The 13,026-nt window shown below is 38.9% G+C and overlaps 1 protein-coding gene across 1 annotated transcript; it reads right to left on the bottom strand.

Annotated features, from left to right (window-relative positions):
* Nucleotides 1–558: 558 nt before the first annotated feature.
* On the bottom strand, nucleotides 559–2,617 carry LOC143419733 (UDP-N-acetylhexosamine pyrophosphorylase-like protein 1). The gene is made up of 5 exons (XM_076887088.1): nucleotides 2,552–2,617; nucleotides 1,580–1,720; nucleotides 1,288–1,470; nucleotides 1,032–1,098; nucleotides 559–878 (listed from the first exon to the last, which is right to left on the bottom strand). Exons 2-5 carry the CDS (start codon nucleotides 1,615–1,617, stop codon nucleotides 792–794), a joined length of 375 nt encoding a protein of 124 aa, XP_076743203.1. The 5' UTR covers nucleotides 1,618–1,720; nucleotides 2,552–2,617; the 3' UTR covers nucleotides 559–791.
* Nucleotides 2,618–13,026: the final 10,409 nt, after the last annotated feature.

Here is a 13,026-nt window from a genome sequence, read left to right on the forward strand (position 1 = left end):
AAAACACAAAGGCCAGTTTTCTTTGTGGATTGACTGACACTTTTGTATTTGTTCAACAATAACATTCGTCTTCACAATTACAAATTGCCAAACAATTATGCACGGACGTCTTCCACTGCTGGAGCTTGATTTGACAAATTCATTTTGCAGTTCCATATTTACAGGAGCTTAGGATGTCTATGTTTTAAGTTTCCAAACAAAAGACAAACAGTCAGTCATGAACTAGTTTATTTAACAGCTGAACTCATTAAAGTCTGGTTTTGCCTCTCTCTCTGCATTTGCAGAAGAAGGGGTGATTTCGTGACCTAACAGCCAGATGTGCTCAGTAAGTAGACTGTTTCATTAATATGTTGTGTTTCTTAGACATTCAAGTTAAAATACTTTATTATCTAAGTGACTGTATCAGTCAGTAAAACACCCTCCCTCATGGGTCTCTATGGGGGGTGGGGTTAACCCAAGGTAGTAAGTAACTCAACAGGCATTCACTCATCCACACGTCTCCCCATCATCCACACACATGTTTTCTGGATTATCAAAAGACAAAATAGATGAAAGTGGTTTATTTTTGATATTCTTTTATTTTTTGTGGATCAATTTCTTTTTTCTTTTAGAAATTCTCCCCCCAGGAAACAACATCACATTGTAGGTTATCAAAGTGACATTTGGATATGATCATAATTACATACAATTCAAAATTAAAAAACAAAACTTTGCCGCAGTCCTGGCACACACCTCTAAGCTGCAATCCACTGTTTTGGAATGTCAAAAAACTCTCTAAATGACAAAAAAAGCTATTGAGCTTGCAACTTTTTGGCCTGCTTTTCATCCAGAACAAAGGGAGTATGAATTGTCCTCCCTTTCAGCAGCTGCTCCAGACCCTGACAGAGGAGATGAGGCAGGAGTTAAGTCATGAGCAAAACTAAAAAATTATTTAGTGAGTACTTTTTGTCCACAGTGTATCTATAATACAAGAAAGAATCGCTGTCTCTAAGTGCTCTGCAGGGTTCCACAATTTAACACACTGTTCTCACCTCTCCAAAGTACGAGACAAGCGGTGAAATCTCACATTGAGCCGGAGGACTGTCATCAGCTGACACGCTGCAGGATGAATAATGCACAACTTGAGATTTAAATAATAGGTTTCAATTTTTTTTTCTATCAGCCTGAAAACAACACTAACATACATTTTAAAAAGAGCTACATGCCACAAAGTATATATTATAATTCCAATAGTAGTAACAACAAATCAGCTCCTCAGGGTGTGGAGTACATAGGAGCATCTCTGACCTGGGAAGAGGAAGGGGATTCCCATATTTATCCAACAGTGTGGCTCCAGCAGATGTGACCCAACGGCAGTGTTGAGCCAGCAGAGAGTTCCTGGCTGTGGTCGGGTTGTCTGTGGCTGAGCCATCTGCATTTTTCAGGGGGGAAAACTCATCCTCCCTGACAACCTCAAACGCAACAAAGTTCCTTCCAAATACAAGGGAGTAAATTTCTAATTAATTGCAAATCACCTATACAGTAAAAACAACATGTGTAAACACATACAAACTGAAAGATAATGTAGAGCAATTAATACCTTGAGAATTCGAAGACGTCAAAAACAAACTTCTCCATCTTTATGCCATTGGATTTGGATGGTTTGACTTGAACGCCTTGTGCGTCAACAAAGGGCACTTTCTTTAAGGCAACATGTTGCTTCAGCTGGTCTTTATATTTCCTAAAAGATGAAATATGTTAGCAGCACCAAACAAAATGGAATACCATAAAAATGGAAGGTTTTATACTCAAGGAGCAATGAAGTTCAATAGCTGTATAATTAAAATCTGGTTAATTTGGCAGTGAAAAACATGTTAAGACTTCTTCTGTGCCAAGTTGTCAGTTATCAGTAAACAAAGCACTGACTCATCCCTTCAGTTAAATAGCCTTTTATGCTCGAATGAATCATTGACCAGTGCTAACGCCGGTCTTAACAAACAAAGAAAAGAAAAAAAAAAGAGAGAGATCAGGTTCAAGGACTGGACTGAAAGTGAGTGACAAAGCAGCCAACGTCCACTGAAAAACTTAGAAAGCGTGGAGAACTACTGCTCATGACCAATTTAAAATATTACAACAAAGGCGAGCTCCTTTGAAGCAAAATATAAAGAAACTCAAGTAGTGTTTTAAGACTTTTGCATAGAACTGCACCACACACCTCAGCGTTGCTGCAGATCCCTAGAAAGAAAGAACTCCCCAACAATGATTATGAAGTGAGAATCACTGAACTATAGCAACTACTACCTTCTAGAGGTTTACGTGCTCACTAAAAACTAATTGAAGCTAAGATACCCCAACAGGCTGGGACAGTACACATTTATGCACTAATATATTGTTTTGGTCTATTTGTGGACTCTTTAACAAAGAGCATACACTGAAACAGCCAGATCTTTACTGTAAGTGTAACTTGCAGAATAAAAAGAGCTCAAATTTGTTCTTTCTTAATTTTTTTTGGTCATTTGTGTACTACTAAAAGCTGCCATTCAATTGTTTATAATGTTGTGCTGCCCCTTACTCTGCCACATCCTGCAGGAAGCTCCTGGTAAAGAAGTGATTGCAGATGTATGGAAGAAATATAGTGTCATCAGAATTCAAGTATTTTTAGACATTGAATTTATGACACTGAATTTTTATCCTCCAAATTTCCCTGCAAAAATATTCACCTGCAAAAATTCACCTGCAAAAATTCACCTGCAAAAAATTCACCTGCAAAAATATTCACCTGCAAAAATTCACCTGCAAAAATATTCACCTGCAAAAATTCACCTGCAAAAATTCACCTGCAAAAAATTCACCTGCAAAAATTCACCTGCAAAAAATTCACCTGCAAAAATTCACCTGAAAAAAATTCGCCTGAAAAAAATTCATCTGCAAAAATTCGCCTGCAAAAATTCACCTGAAAAAAATTCACCTGCAAAAATTCACCTGAAAAAAATTCGCCTGAAAAAAATTCACCTGCAAAAATTCGCCTGCAAAAATTCAACTGCAAAAGTGATGAACTTTAATGACCCAAGCCAGAGCAATCAGCACCAGATCGAGTCGAGTGGCTCTCAGCCAATTAAATTACGCTGTTTGATCACATGACACCGTTAGCCAGCAGTGTGTCTCCTAAAAGAGAGCTGTTTAAAGGTGAGTGATTAAGTTTTTCTCCTAAATAGAGATCATTACAGAATGCCTAGTCCTACTTAAAATCCCATTTATTTATTTATTTATTTTTTATCATCTACTCGAACTAAGGAAAACGTTTGACTAACTCAAAGACAATTTCCACGCCTCCCATGCCTGTCTGCAGAAGGCGTTTTGAATTTAGGAGCGCCAAGATGGCAGCGGCAAACCCTGGCGGCTCTCCGGTGAGTATATATATTTTTTTATCTTCAAGTTTGTCTTTTGAAACCTTAATTTTATTTAAATCCGTTGCTCACGTATAAAGTACACAGACGGGGTCTTTGCTCAACTCGTCTGAGGCGTGTCTCACTAAGCGCTACATGCTAGCATCCTGCTAACCGAGCTACCCTTTACATGCTGTGCTTTAGAAAATAGGATACTCGTTAAAAAAATACTCCGCAGATATTGATAGATAGACGAACACTGCAAATATAATGTTGGAAACGAGAACGGCCTTTGGTGAAGGGGTAAAATACACCATGAATAAAGCCATAGAGTGAATGGCTGCCATGGTTGCAGAACGGCCTGATTTAATGACAAGAATGGGGAAGAGTGAGGTGAAGTGAACCAAAGCCACAAAACACGATCAGACAAGGCGGCAAAAGGGCAGTGATCTGTCCGTCAGTATGAAGTTGGTGTGTGCTTTGGTGAACAAAAACTCCAGACCGGTAGCAGGAAGATGGGAGACTCGTGTTTCACTGGAATAGTGGTGAATTAAAACATCCTTTGTTGGGGACATTTCGGTGTAAATGCATCCATACACGCAAGACAGAGGCAGACCAGACAGTGAAGAAAACAAGGCAAACATTAGAAATATTAAAACGGAAATATAGGATTGAGTTGAGGTCCTTGCAGGCTACCCACAATTTCCCCAAACTGAGCCACCCATTAAGAAATCAACGTTGATTAGCTGCGTATATACGAATGTGAATCGCATTCTTGGCTGGACTATGGGATAAGGTGACATCGTTCTGATCCCATACAGGAGCAGCCAGTCACTTACTGACTAACACTGCAAAACAGAATTGTTAATGTATTTACTTTAATTTCAATTCAGGTTAGATTTTTTTTTGTGCGCAACACAGATTTTTTTGTGCGCAGAGATCGTGCCAGCAGTGCGCAATTGCGCACGCGCGCAGCTTAGAGGGAACATTGCTCACCAGTGTTAGCTTTATTTTGACACCAAGACTGTTTACACAGAGTTTGTAATTGCAGAGAAATACATTTATTTTGGTCATTTCCTTTTCGAGCAGGAAGCTCACCCTTCTTGTTATACCCTTTAGATGAATACAGAGTTTTTAATTAAATACATATTCTTTAAATAATGTTCCCTTTTAGAAAAAGTAGGATAATTAAAAAAAACAAAACATTTATTATAGCTCTGTCACGTAGAAAAAAACTGTCTTTTTTCTGTGGTCTGTTATATAACATTAGGGGTGTTCGTGGCAATTAACTTTTTAATCGACTAAGCGGGTCAAGTAAGAAACACTTAAATATTAAGTTAAATTTGAAAACTGTTTAAAAAAAAACATATCCCCATTCCACATTCCAAAATGTCATGTGACAATCTGATTGGCTTGTGATGTCACATGATGTCAAATGTGTCCTTTGAAGTTTTTCTATAAATAGGGGTGAGAAACAGCAATTTTCAGTTCGTTTCTTCGCAGCCTTTGTGTTTGCAGCCTTCAAACGTTCACTACAGAAAAATTTGGAAACCTCTCAGAGTTATCGGATACAAACGCCAACATGTATCCAAGATTACGGCAACCGAGACAAATAGATTTCGCCGCCTCTCCTTCCACGCGTGGCCGGCCAATTTCTCCAAATGGCCTCTTATCCATCCAAAGGGCATTACAGGAGAGTAGGAATGAAAACAACCATCTCCAGAACAAAATTCGACAAATTGAAGAAGAAAAACGTCACCTGGAGAAGAAGTGCTTACAAATGGAAGCACAAAACAAACACCTGGAAGAAACACTACAGCGCCAGCCCGACATCAACATTATTAATGAGGGCTGGGGGATCAAGTTTGCTCAAGCCAGAGAGCAGATTGTATTCCTCATCAAAGAAAACAAGAAAAAGAGCGCTGAAGTTAAAGAAATGTCCGAGCAGCTTCAAGGCAGGAAAGCGACGATTGATAAAATAGAGTGGGATCTGCAATACATGGACCAAATGAATCACCTGCTCCAAAGAAAGCTTGATGAAGCTGAAGAAAAAAATAAAGAAGTCCTCCAACAGAAGGAAGAACAGGACACAAAGCAAAAAGACCTGCAGTGCGAACTCCAAGGCATGCAGGAAAAGTACAGAATGTTGGAGGCAAAGTTGGATCAAACACTGGTCCAAAATAAAGACCTCCTTCAAGAGAAAGAGCAAAAGCAAGAAAGACTGACAGAAGAAAAGTGCATTATCAAGGACTTTGAGAGTAAAAATCAAAAAATGCAAGAAGTCTGTAATGAACTGAAGGTCAAAACAAGTGAGCTGGAGGGAGAAAAGGAAACACTGGCAAAACGATGCTCACACATGCAGAAAAAGATTGATCACATGGCGAAAAACAACTCGGAGCTCATTAAGGGGATATTGTTGGAATTCAACAACTTGAAGCGGGAAAACACAGAAATGCAGGCCCAAAAGCAAAAACAAGACAAAACGCATGAAGACCTGCAGTGTACGCTCCGCGACATCCAGAAAAGAAATGAGCAGCTAGAAGGCCTGCACAAAGAAGATCAAGTGAGAAATGCAGACCTGCAGAAGGCAAAGCTGACACAGGAGGCAACATCCAAAGACCTCAAAGAAAAGCTTGAAGAAACACAAGCAACATTGGAACAGGTGGAACAAACATGCAAGAAACTTGAGAGGCAAAACACAGAAACCATCGATGAGTTGAGAACCCTCATCCTGGACAAAAAGGCGCTCGTGGAAAAGTCCATGAAAAAGAAGAAAAGATTCTTCAGCTTTTTCCGGTAGAGGGACAATACTGCTTCTTCAACTGATGTAGCCTCGTCTTGCTCCACCTCTGTTCACCCCCCCAACCAGTCCCGGCAGTTGACTGCCCCCTCCTGAGCCTGGTTCTGCCGGAGGTTTCTGCCCGTTTTAAGGCAGTTTTTCCTCCCCACTGTCGCCTAGTGCTTGCTCAGAGGGGATTGTTGGGGTTTTCTCTCCTCTACCTTCTTTCTTTATTTACTTGTTAACTTTTTGCTCTTACCTCATTTAACCTTGTTTCGTTATTTACTTGTTAACTTTTTGAACTTACCTCATTTAACCTTGTTTCGTTATTTACTTGTTAACTTTTTGCTCTTACCTCATTTAACCTTGTTTCGTTATTTACTTGTTAACTTTTTGAACTTACCTCATTTAACCTTGTTTCGTTATTTACTTGTTAACTTTTTGCTCTTACCTCATTTAACCTTGTTTCGTTATTTACTTGTTAACTTTTTGAACTTACCTCATTTAACCTTGTTTCGTTATTTACTTGTTAACTTTTTGCTCTTACTTCGTTTTACCTTGTTTCTTTATTTACTTGCTTGTTTAACTTTTTTTCAACTTATCTAACAAAATAAAACAGTTGAATTTATCCTTTGAGTATTGTTCATCTAATCTTTACAGAGTTTTTCCAAAACACTTTCAAACATTCAGATCTGTCTTTCATTTTCTTCTTGAAACCTCATGAACGGTGAACTAAAAACTCTGGAACATGGTTTGAAACACTGAAATTGTTTCAGCTGAAACTGGCAAAGTCATACGTGTGTGTGTGTGTGTGTGTGTGAGTGTCACAGGTGATATGGTGTCACTAGTCCGGTCATCATGTTTAGGCTCATTCACTCCAGAATTATTTAGGCCAAATCTTTAAAACAGTGTCACTGCACACACATTTCAATCACACAAACGCAGGATTAATTCTTTGCAGTATTTTATCTGATTTATTATGAGAATGTGATGCCTGATCATTTGCACCCACAACATCAAAAATGGGGGCAAAAGGGAGGAGACCACGTTTAATCGATTATAACACGAGGTCAGAAATATAAGTGCTGACATGAGTAGTGTCCACAGAAACCTCTGAATCTCAGCTAAAAGCTCATGTAAACCATGTCTACAAACACCAAACAAAGCAAAGACACCAGACAGTTAAAAGAGCAGTTACGTCACCATGAATCTGTGGACAGCTAATATCCATATTTTGATTTATGATTTTCTGGAGTTAAATGTGAACCGAAACATATTTTCAAACGTGTTATATGCTATAAAATACTTTTAAAAATTAGGTGAGGGAAATAAAAAATCCTGTTTTCTATGTTTGAGTCACAGTAACTTTGACATAGTAACATCTGCAGTAATATTTAAAGCTCTGATGACATCTCACCAGTGTTAGCTTTATTTTGACACCAAGACTGTTTACACAGAGTTTGTAATTGCAGAGAAATACATTTATTTTGGTCATTTCCTTTTCGAGCAGGAAGCTCACCCTTCTTGGTATACCCTTTAGATGAATACAGAGTTTTTAATTAAATACATATTCTTTAAATAATGTTCCCTTTTAGAAAAAGTAGGATAATTAAAAAAAACAAAACATTTATTATAGCTCTGTCACGTAGAAAAAAACCTGTCTCTTTTCTGTGGTCTGTTATATAACATTAGGGGTGTTCGTGGCAATTAACTTTTTAATCGACTAAGCGGGTCAAGTAAGAAACACTTAAATATTGAGTTACATTTGAAAACTGTTTAAAAAAAAACATATCCCCATTCCACATTCCAAAATGTCATGTGACAATCTGATTGGCTTAGGAGTGATGATGTCACAAGGATGTCACAAGGATGTCACAAGGATCCTTTGAAGTTTTTCTATAAATAGGGGTGAGAAACAGCAATTTTCAGTTCGTTTCGTCGCAGCCTTTGTGTTTGCAGCCTTCAAACGTTCACTACAGAAAAATTTGGAAACCTCTCAGAGTCATCGGATACAAACGCCAACATGTATCCAAGATTACGGCAACCGAGACAAAAAGATTTCGCCGCCTCTCCTTCCACGCGTGGCCGGCCAATTTCTCCAAATGGCCTCTTATCCATCCAAAGGGCATTACAGGAGAGTAGGAATGAAAACAACCATCTCCAGAACAAAATTCGACAAATTGAAGAAGAAAAACTTCACCTGGAGAAGAAGTGCTTACAAATGGAAGCACAAAACAAACACCTGGAAGAAACACTACAGCGCCAGCCCGACATCAACATTATTAATGAGGGCTGGGGGATCAAGTTTGCTCAAGCCAGAGAGCAGATTGTATTCCTCATCAAAGAAAACAAGAAAAAGAGCGCTGAAGTTAAAGAAATGTCCGAGCAGCTTCAAGGCAGGAAAGCGACGATTGATAAAATAGAGTGGGACCTGCAATACATGGACCAAATGAATCACCTGCTCCAAAGAAAGCTTGATGAAGCTGAAGAAAAAAATAAAGAAGTCCTCCAACAGAAGGAAGAACAGGACACAAAGCAAAAAGACCTGCAGTGCGAACTCCAAGGCATGCAGGAAAAGTACAGAATGTTGGAGGCAAAGTTGGATCAAACACTGGTCCAAAATAAAGACCTCCTTCAAGAGAAAGAGCAAAAGCAAGAAAGACTGACAGAAGAAAAGTGCATTATCAAGGACTTTGAGAGTAAAAATCAAAAAATGCAAGAAGTCTGTAATGAACTGAAGGTCAAAACAAGTGAGCTGGAGGGAGAAAAGGAAACACTGGCAAAACGATGCTCACACATGCAGAAAAAGATTGATCACATGGCGAAAAACAACTCGGAGCTCATTAAGGGGATATTGTTGGAATTCAACAACTTGAAGCGGGAAAACACAGAAATGCAGGCCCAAAAGCAAAAACAAGACAAAACGCATGAAGACCTGCAGTGTACGCTCCGCGACATCCAGAAAAGAAATGAGCAGCTAGAAGGCCTGCACAAAGAAGATCAAGTGAGAAATGCAGACCTGCAGAAGGCAAAGCTGACACAGGAGGCAACATCCAAAGACCTCAAAGAAAAGCTTGAAGAAACACAAGCAACATTGGAACAGGTGGAACAAACATGCAAGAAACTTGAGAGGCAAAACACAGAAACCATCGATGAGTTGAGAACCCTCATCCTGGACAAAAAGGCGCTCGTGGAAAAGTCCATGAAAAAGAAGAAAAGATTCTTCAGCTTTTTCCGGTAGAGGGACAATACTGCTTCTTCAACTGATGTAGCCTCGTCTTGCTCCACCTCTGTTCACCCCCCAACCAGTCCCGGCAGTTGACTGCCCCCTCCTGAGCCTGGTTCTGCCGGAGGTTTCTGCCCGTTTTAAGGCAGTTTTTCCTCCCCACTGTCGCCTAGTGCTTGCTCAGAGGGGATTGTTGGGGTTTTCTCTCCTCTACCTTCTTTCTTTATTTACTTGTTAACTTTTTGCTCTTACCTCATTTAACCTTGTTTCGTTATTTACTTGTTAACTTTTTGCTCTTACCTCATTTAACCTTGTTTCGTTATTTACTTGTTAACTTTTTGAACTTACCTCATTTAACCTTGTTTCGTTATTTACTTGTTAACTTTTTGAACTTACCTCATTTAACCTTGTTTCGTTATTTACTTGTTAACTTTTTGCTCTTACTTCGTTTTACCTTGTTTCTTTATTTACTTGCTTGTTTAACTTTTTTTCAACTTATCTAACAAAATAAAACAGTTGAATTTATCCTTTGAGTATTGTTCATCTAATCTTTACAGAGTTTTTCCAAAACACTTTCAAACATTCAGATCTGTCTTTCATTTTCTTCTTGAAACCTCATGAACGGTGAACTAAAAACTCTGGAACATGGTTTGAAACACTGAAATTGTTTCAGCTGAAACTGGCAAAGTCATACGTGTGTGTGTGTGTGTGTGTGTGTGTGAGTGTCACAGGTGATATGGTGTCACTAGTCCGCTCATCATGTTTAGGCTCATTCACTCCAGAATTATTTAGGCCAAATCTTTAAAACAGTGTCACTGCACACACATTTCAATCACACAAACGCAGGATTAATTCTTTGCAGTATTTTATCTGATTTATTATGAGAATGTGATGCCTGATCATTTGCACCCACAACATCAAAAATGGGGGCAAAAGGGAGGAGACCACGTTTAATCGATTATAACACGAGGTCAGAAATATAAGTGCTGACATGAGTAGTGTCCACAGAAACCTCTGAATCTCAGCTAAAAGCTCATGTAAACCATGTCTACAAACACCAAACAAAGCAAAGACACCAGACAGTTAAAAGAGCAGTTACGTCACCATGAATCTGTGGACAGCTAATATCCATATTTTGATTTATGATTTTCTGGAGTTAAATGTGAACCGAAACATATTTTCAAACGTGTTATATGCTATAAAATACTTTTAAAAATTAGGTGAGGGAAATAAAAAATCCTGTTTTCTATGTTTGAGTCACAGTAACTTTGACATAGTAACATCTGCAGTAATATTTAAAGCTCTGATGACATCTCACCAGTGTTAGCTTTATTTTGACACCAAGACTGTTTACACAGAGTTTGTAATTGCAGAGAAATACATTTATTTTGGTCATTTCCTTTTCGAGCAGGAAGCTCACCCTTCTTGTTATACCCTTTAGATGAATACAGAGTTTTTAATTAAATACATATTCTTTAAATAATGTTCCCTTTTAGAAAAAGTAGGATAATTAAAAAAAACAAAACATTTATTATAGCTCTGTCACGTAGAAAAAAACCTGTCTCTTTTCTGTGGTCTGTTATATAACATTAGGGGTGTTCGTGGCAATTAACTTTTTAATCGACTAAGCGGGTCAAGTAAGAAACACTTAAATATTGAGTTACATTTGAAAACTGTTTAAAAAAAAACATATCCCCATTCCACATTCCAAAATGTCATGTGACAATCTGATTGGCTTAGGAGTGATGATGTCACAAGGATGTCACAAGGATCCTTTGAAGTTTTTCTATAAATAGGGGTGAGAAACAGCAATTTTCAGTTCGTTTCTTCGCAGCCTTTGTGTTTGCAGCCTTCAAACGTTCACTACAGAAAAATTTGGAAACCTCTCAGAGTCATCGGATACAAACGCCAACATGTATCCAAGATTACGGCAACCGAGACAAAAAGATTTCGCCGCCTCTCCTTCCACGCGTGGCCGGCCAATTTCTCCAAATGGCCTCTTATCCATCCAAAGGGCATTACAGGAGAGTAGGAATGAAAACAACCATCTCCAGAACAAAATTCGACAAATTGAAGAAGAAAAACTTCACCTGGAGAAGAAGTGCTTACAAATGGAAGCACAAAACAAACACCTGGAAGAAACACTACAGCGCCAGCCCGACATCAACATTATTAATGAGGGCTGGGGGATCAAGTTTGCTCAAGCCAGAGAGCAGATTGTATTCCTCATCAAAGAAAACAAGAAAAAGAGCGCTGAAGTTAAAGAAATGTCCGAGCAGCTTCAAGGCAGGAAAGCGACGATTGATAAAATAGAGTGGGATCTGCAATACATGGACCAAATGAATCACCTGCTCCAAAGAAAGCTTGATGAAGCTGAAGAAAAAAATAAAGAAGTCCTCCAACAGAAGGAAGAACAGGACACAAAGCAAAAAGACCTGCAGTGCGAACTCCAAGGCATGCAGGAAAAGTACAGAATGTTGGAGGCAAAGTTGGATCAAACACTGGTCCAAAATAAAGACCTCCTTCAAGAGAAAGAGCAAAAGCAAGAAAGACTGACAGAAGAAAAGTGCATTATCAAGGACTTTGAGAGTAAAAATCAAAAAATGCAAGAAGTCTGTAATGAACTGAAGGTCAAAACAAGTGAGCTGGAGGGAGAAAAGGAAACACTGGCAAAACGATGCTCACACATGCAGAAAAAGATTGATCACATGGCGAAAAACAACTCGGAGCTCATTAAGGGGATATTGTTGGAATTCAACAACTTGAAGCGGGAAAACACAGAAATGCAGGCCCAAAAGCAAAAACAAGACAAAACGCATGAAGACCTGCAGTGTACGCTCCGCGACATCCAGAAAAGAAATGAGCAGCTAGAAGGCCTGCACAAAGAAGATCAAGTGAGAAATGCAGACCTGCAGAAGGCAAAGCTGACACAGGAGGCAACATCCAAAGACCTCAAAGAAAAGCTTGAAGAAACACAAGCAACATTGGAACAGGTGGAACAAACATGCAAGAAACTTGAGAGGCAAAACACAGAAACCATCGATGAGTTGAGAACCCTCATCCTGGACAAAAAGGCGCTCGTGGAAAAGTCCATGAAAAAGAAGAAAAGATTCTTCAGCTTTTTCCGGTAGAGGGACAATACTGCTTCTTCAACTGATGTAGCCTCGTCTTGCTCCACCTCTGTTCACCCCCCAACCAGTCCCGGCAGTTGACTGCCCCCTCCTGAGCCTGGTTCTGCCGGAGGTTTCTGCCCGTTTAAAGGCAGTTTTTCCTCCCCACTGTCGCCTAGTGCTTGCTCAGAGGGGATTGTTGGGGTTTTCTCTCCTCTACCTTCTTTCTTTATTTACTTGTTAACTTTTTGCTCTTACCTCATTTAACCTTGTTTCGTTATTTACTTGTTAACTTTTTGAACTTACCTCATTTAACCTTGTTTCGTTATTTACTTGTTAACTTTTTGAACTTACCTCATTTAACCTTGTTTCGTTATTTACTTGTTAACTTTTTGAACTTACTTCATTTAACCTTGTTTCGTTATTTACTTGCTTGTTTAACTTTTTTTCAACTTATCTAACAAAATAAAACAGTTGAATTTATCCTTTGAGTATTGTTCATCTAATCTTTACAGAGTTTTTCCAAAACACTTTCAAACATTCAGA

This window comes from Maylandia zebra, linkage group LG7 (genome assembly GCF_041146795.1).
Source record: "Maylandia zebra isolate NMK-2024a linkage group LG7, Mzebra_GT3a, whole genome shotgun sequence".
Classification (NCBI taxonomy): Eukaryota; Metazoa; Chordata; class Actinopteri; order Cichliformes; family Cichlidae; genus Maylandia; species Maylandia zebra.

Coding starts and splice junctions, on each gene's coding strand:
- LOC143419733 (XM_076887088.1), bottom strand. CDS start 1,617: ATGGAGAAGTTTGTTTTTGACGTCTTCGAATTCTCAAG. Junction 1,099..1,287: donor AATCCCCTTCCTCTTCCCAG/GTCAGAGATGCT, acceptor TTCATCCTGCAG/CGTGTCAGCTGATGACAGTC. Junction 879..1,031: donor TTGTCTCGTACTTTGGAGAG/GTGAGAACAGTG, acceptor CTCCTCTGTCAG/GGTCTGGAGCAGCTGCTGAA.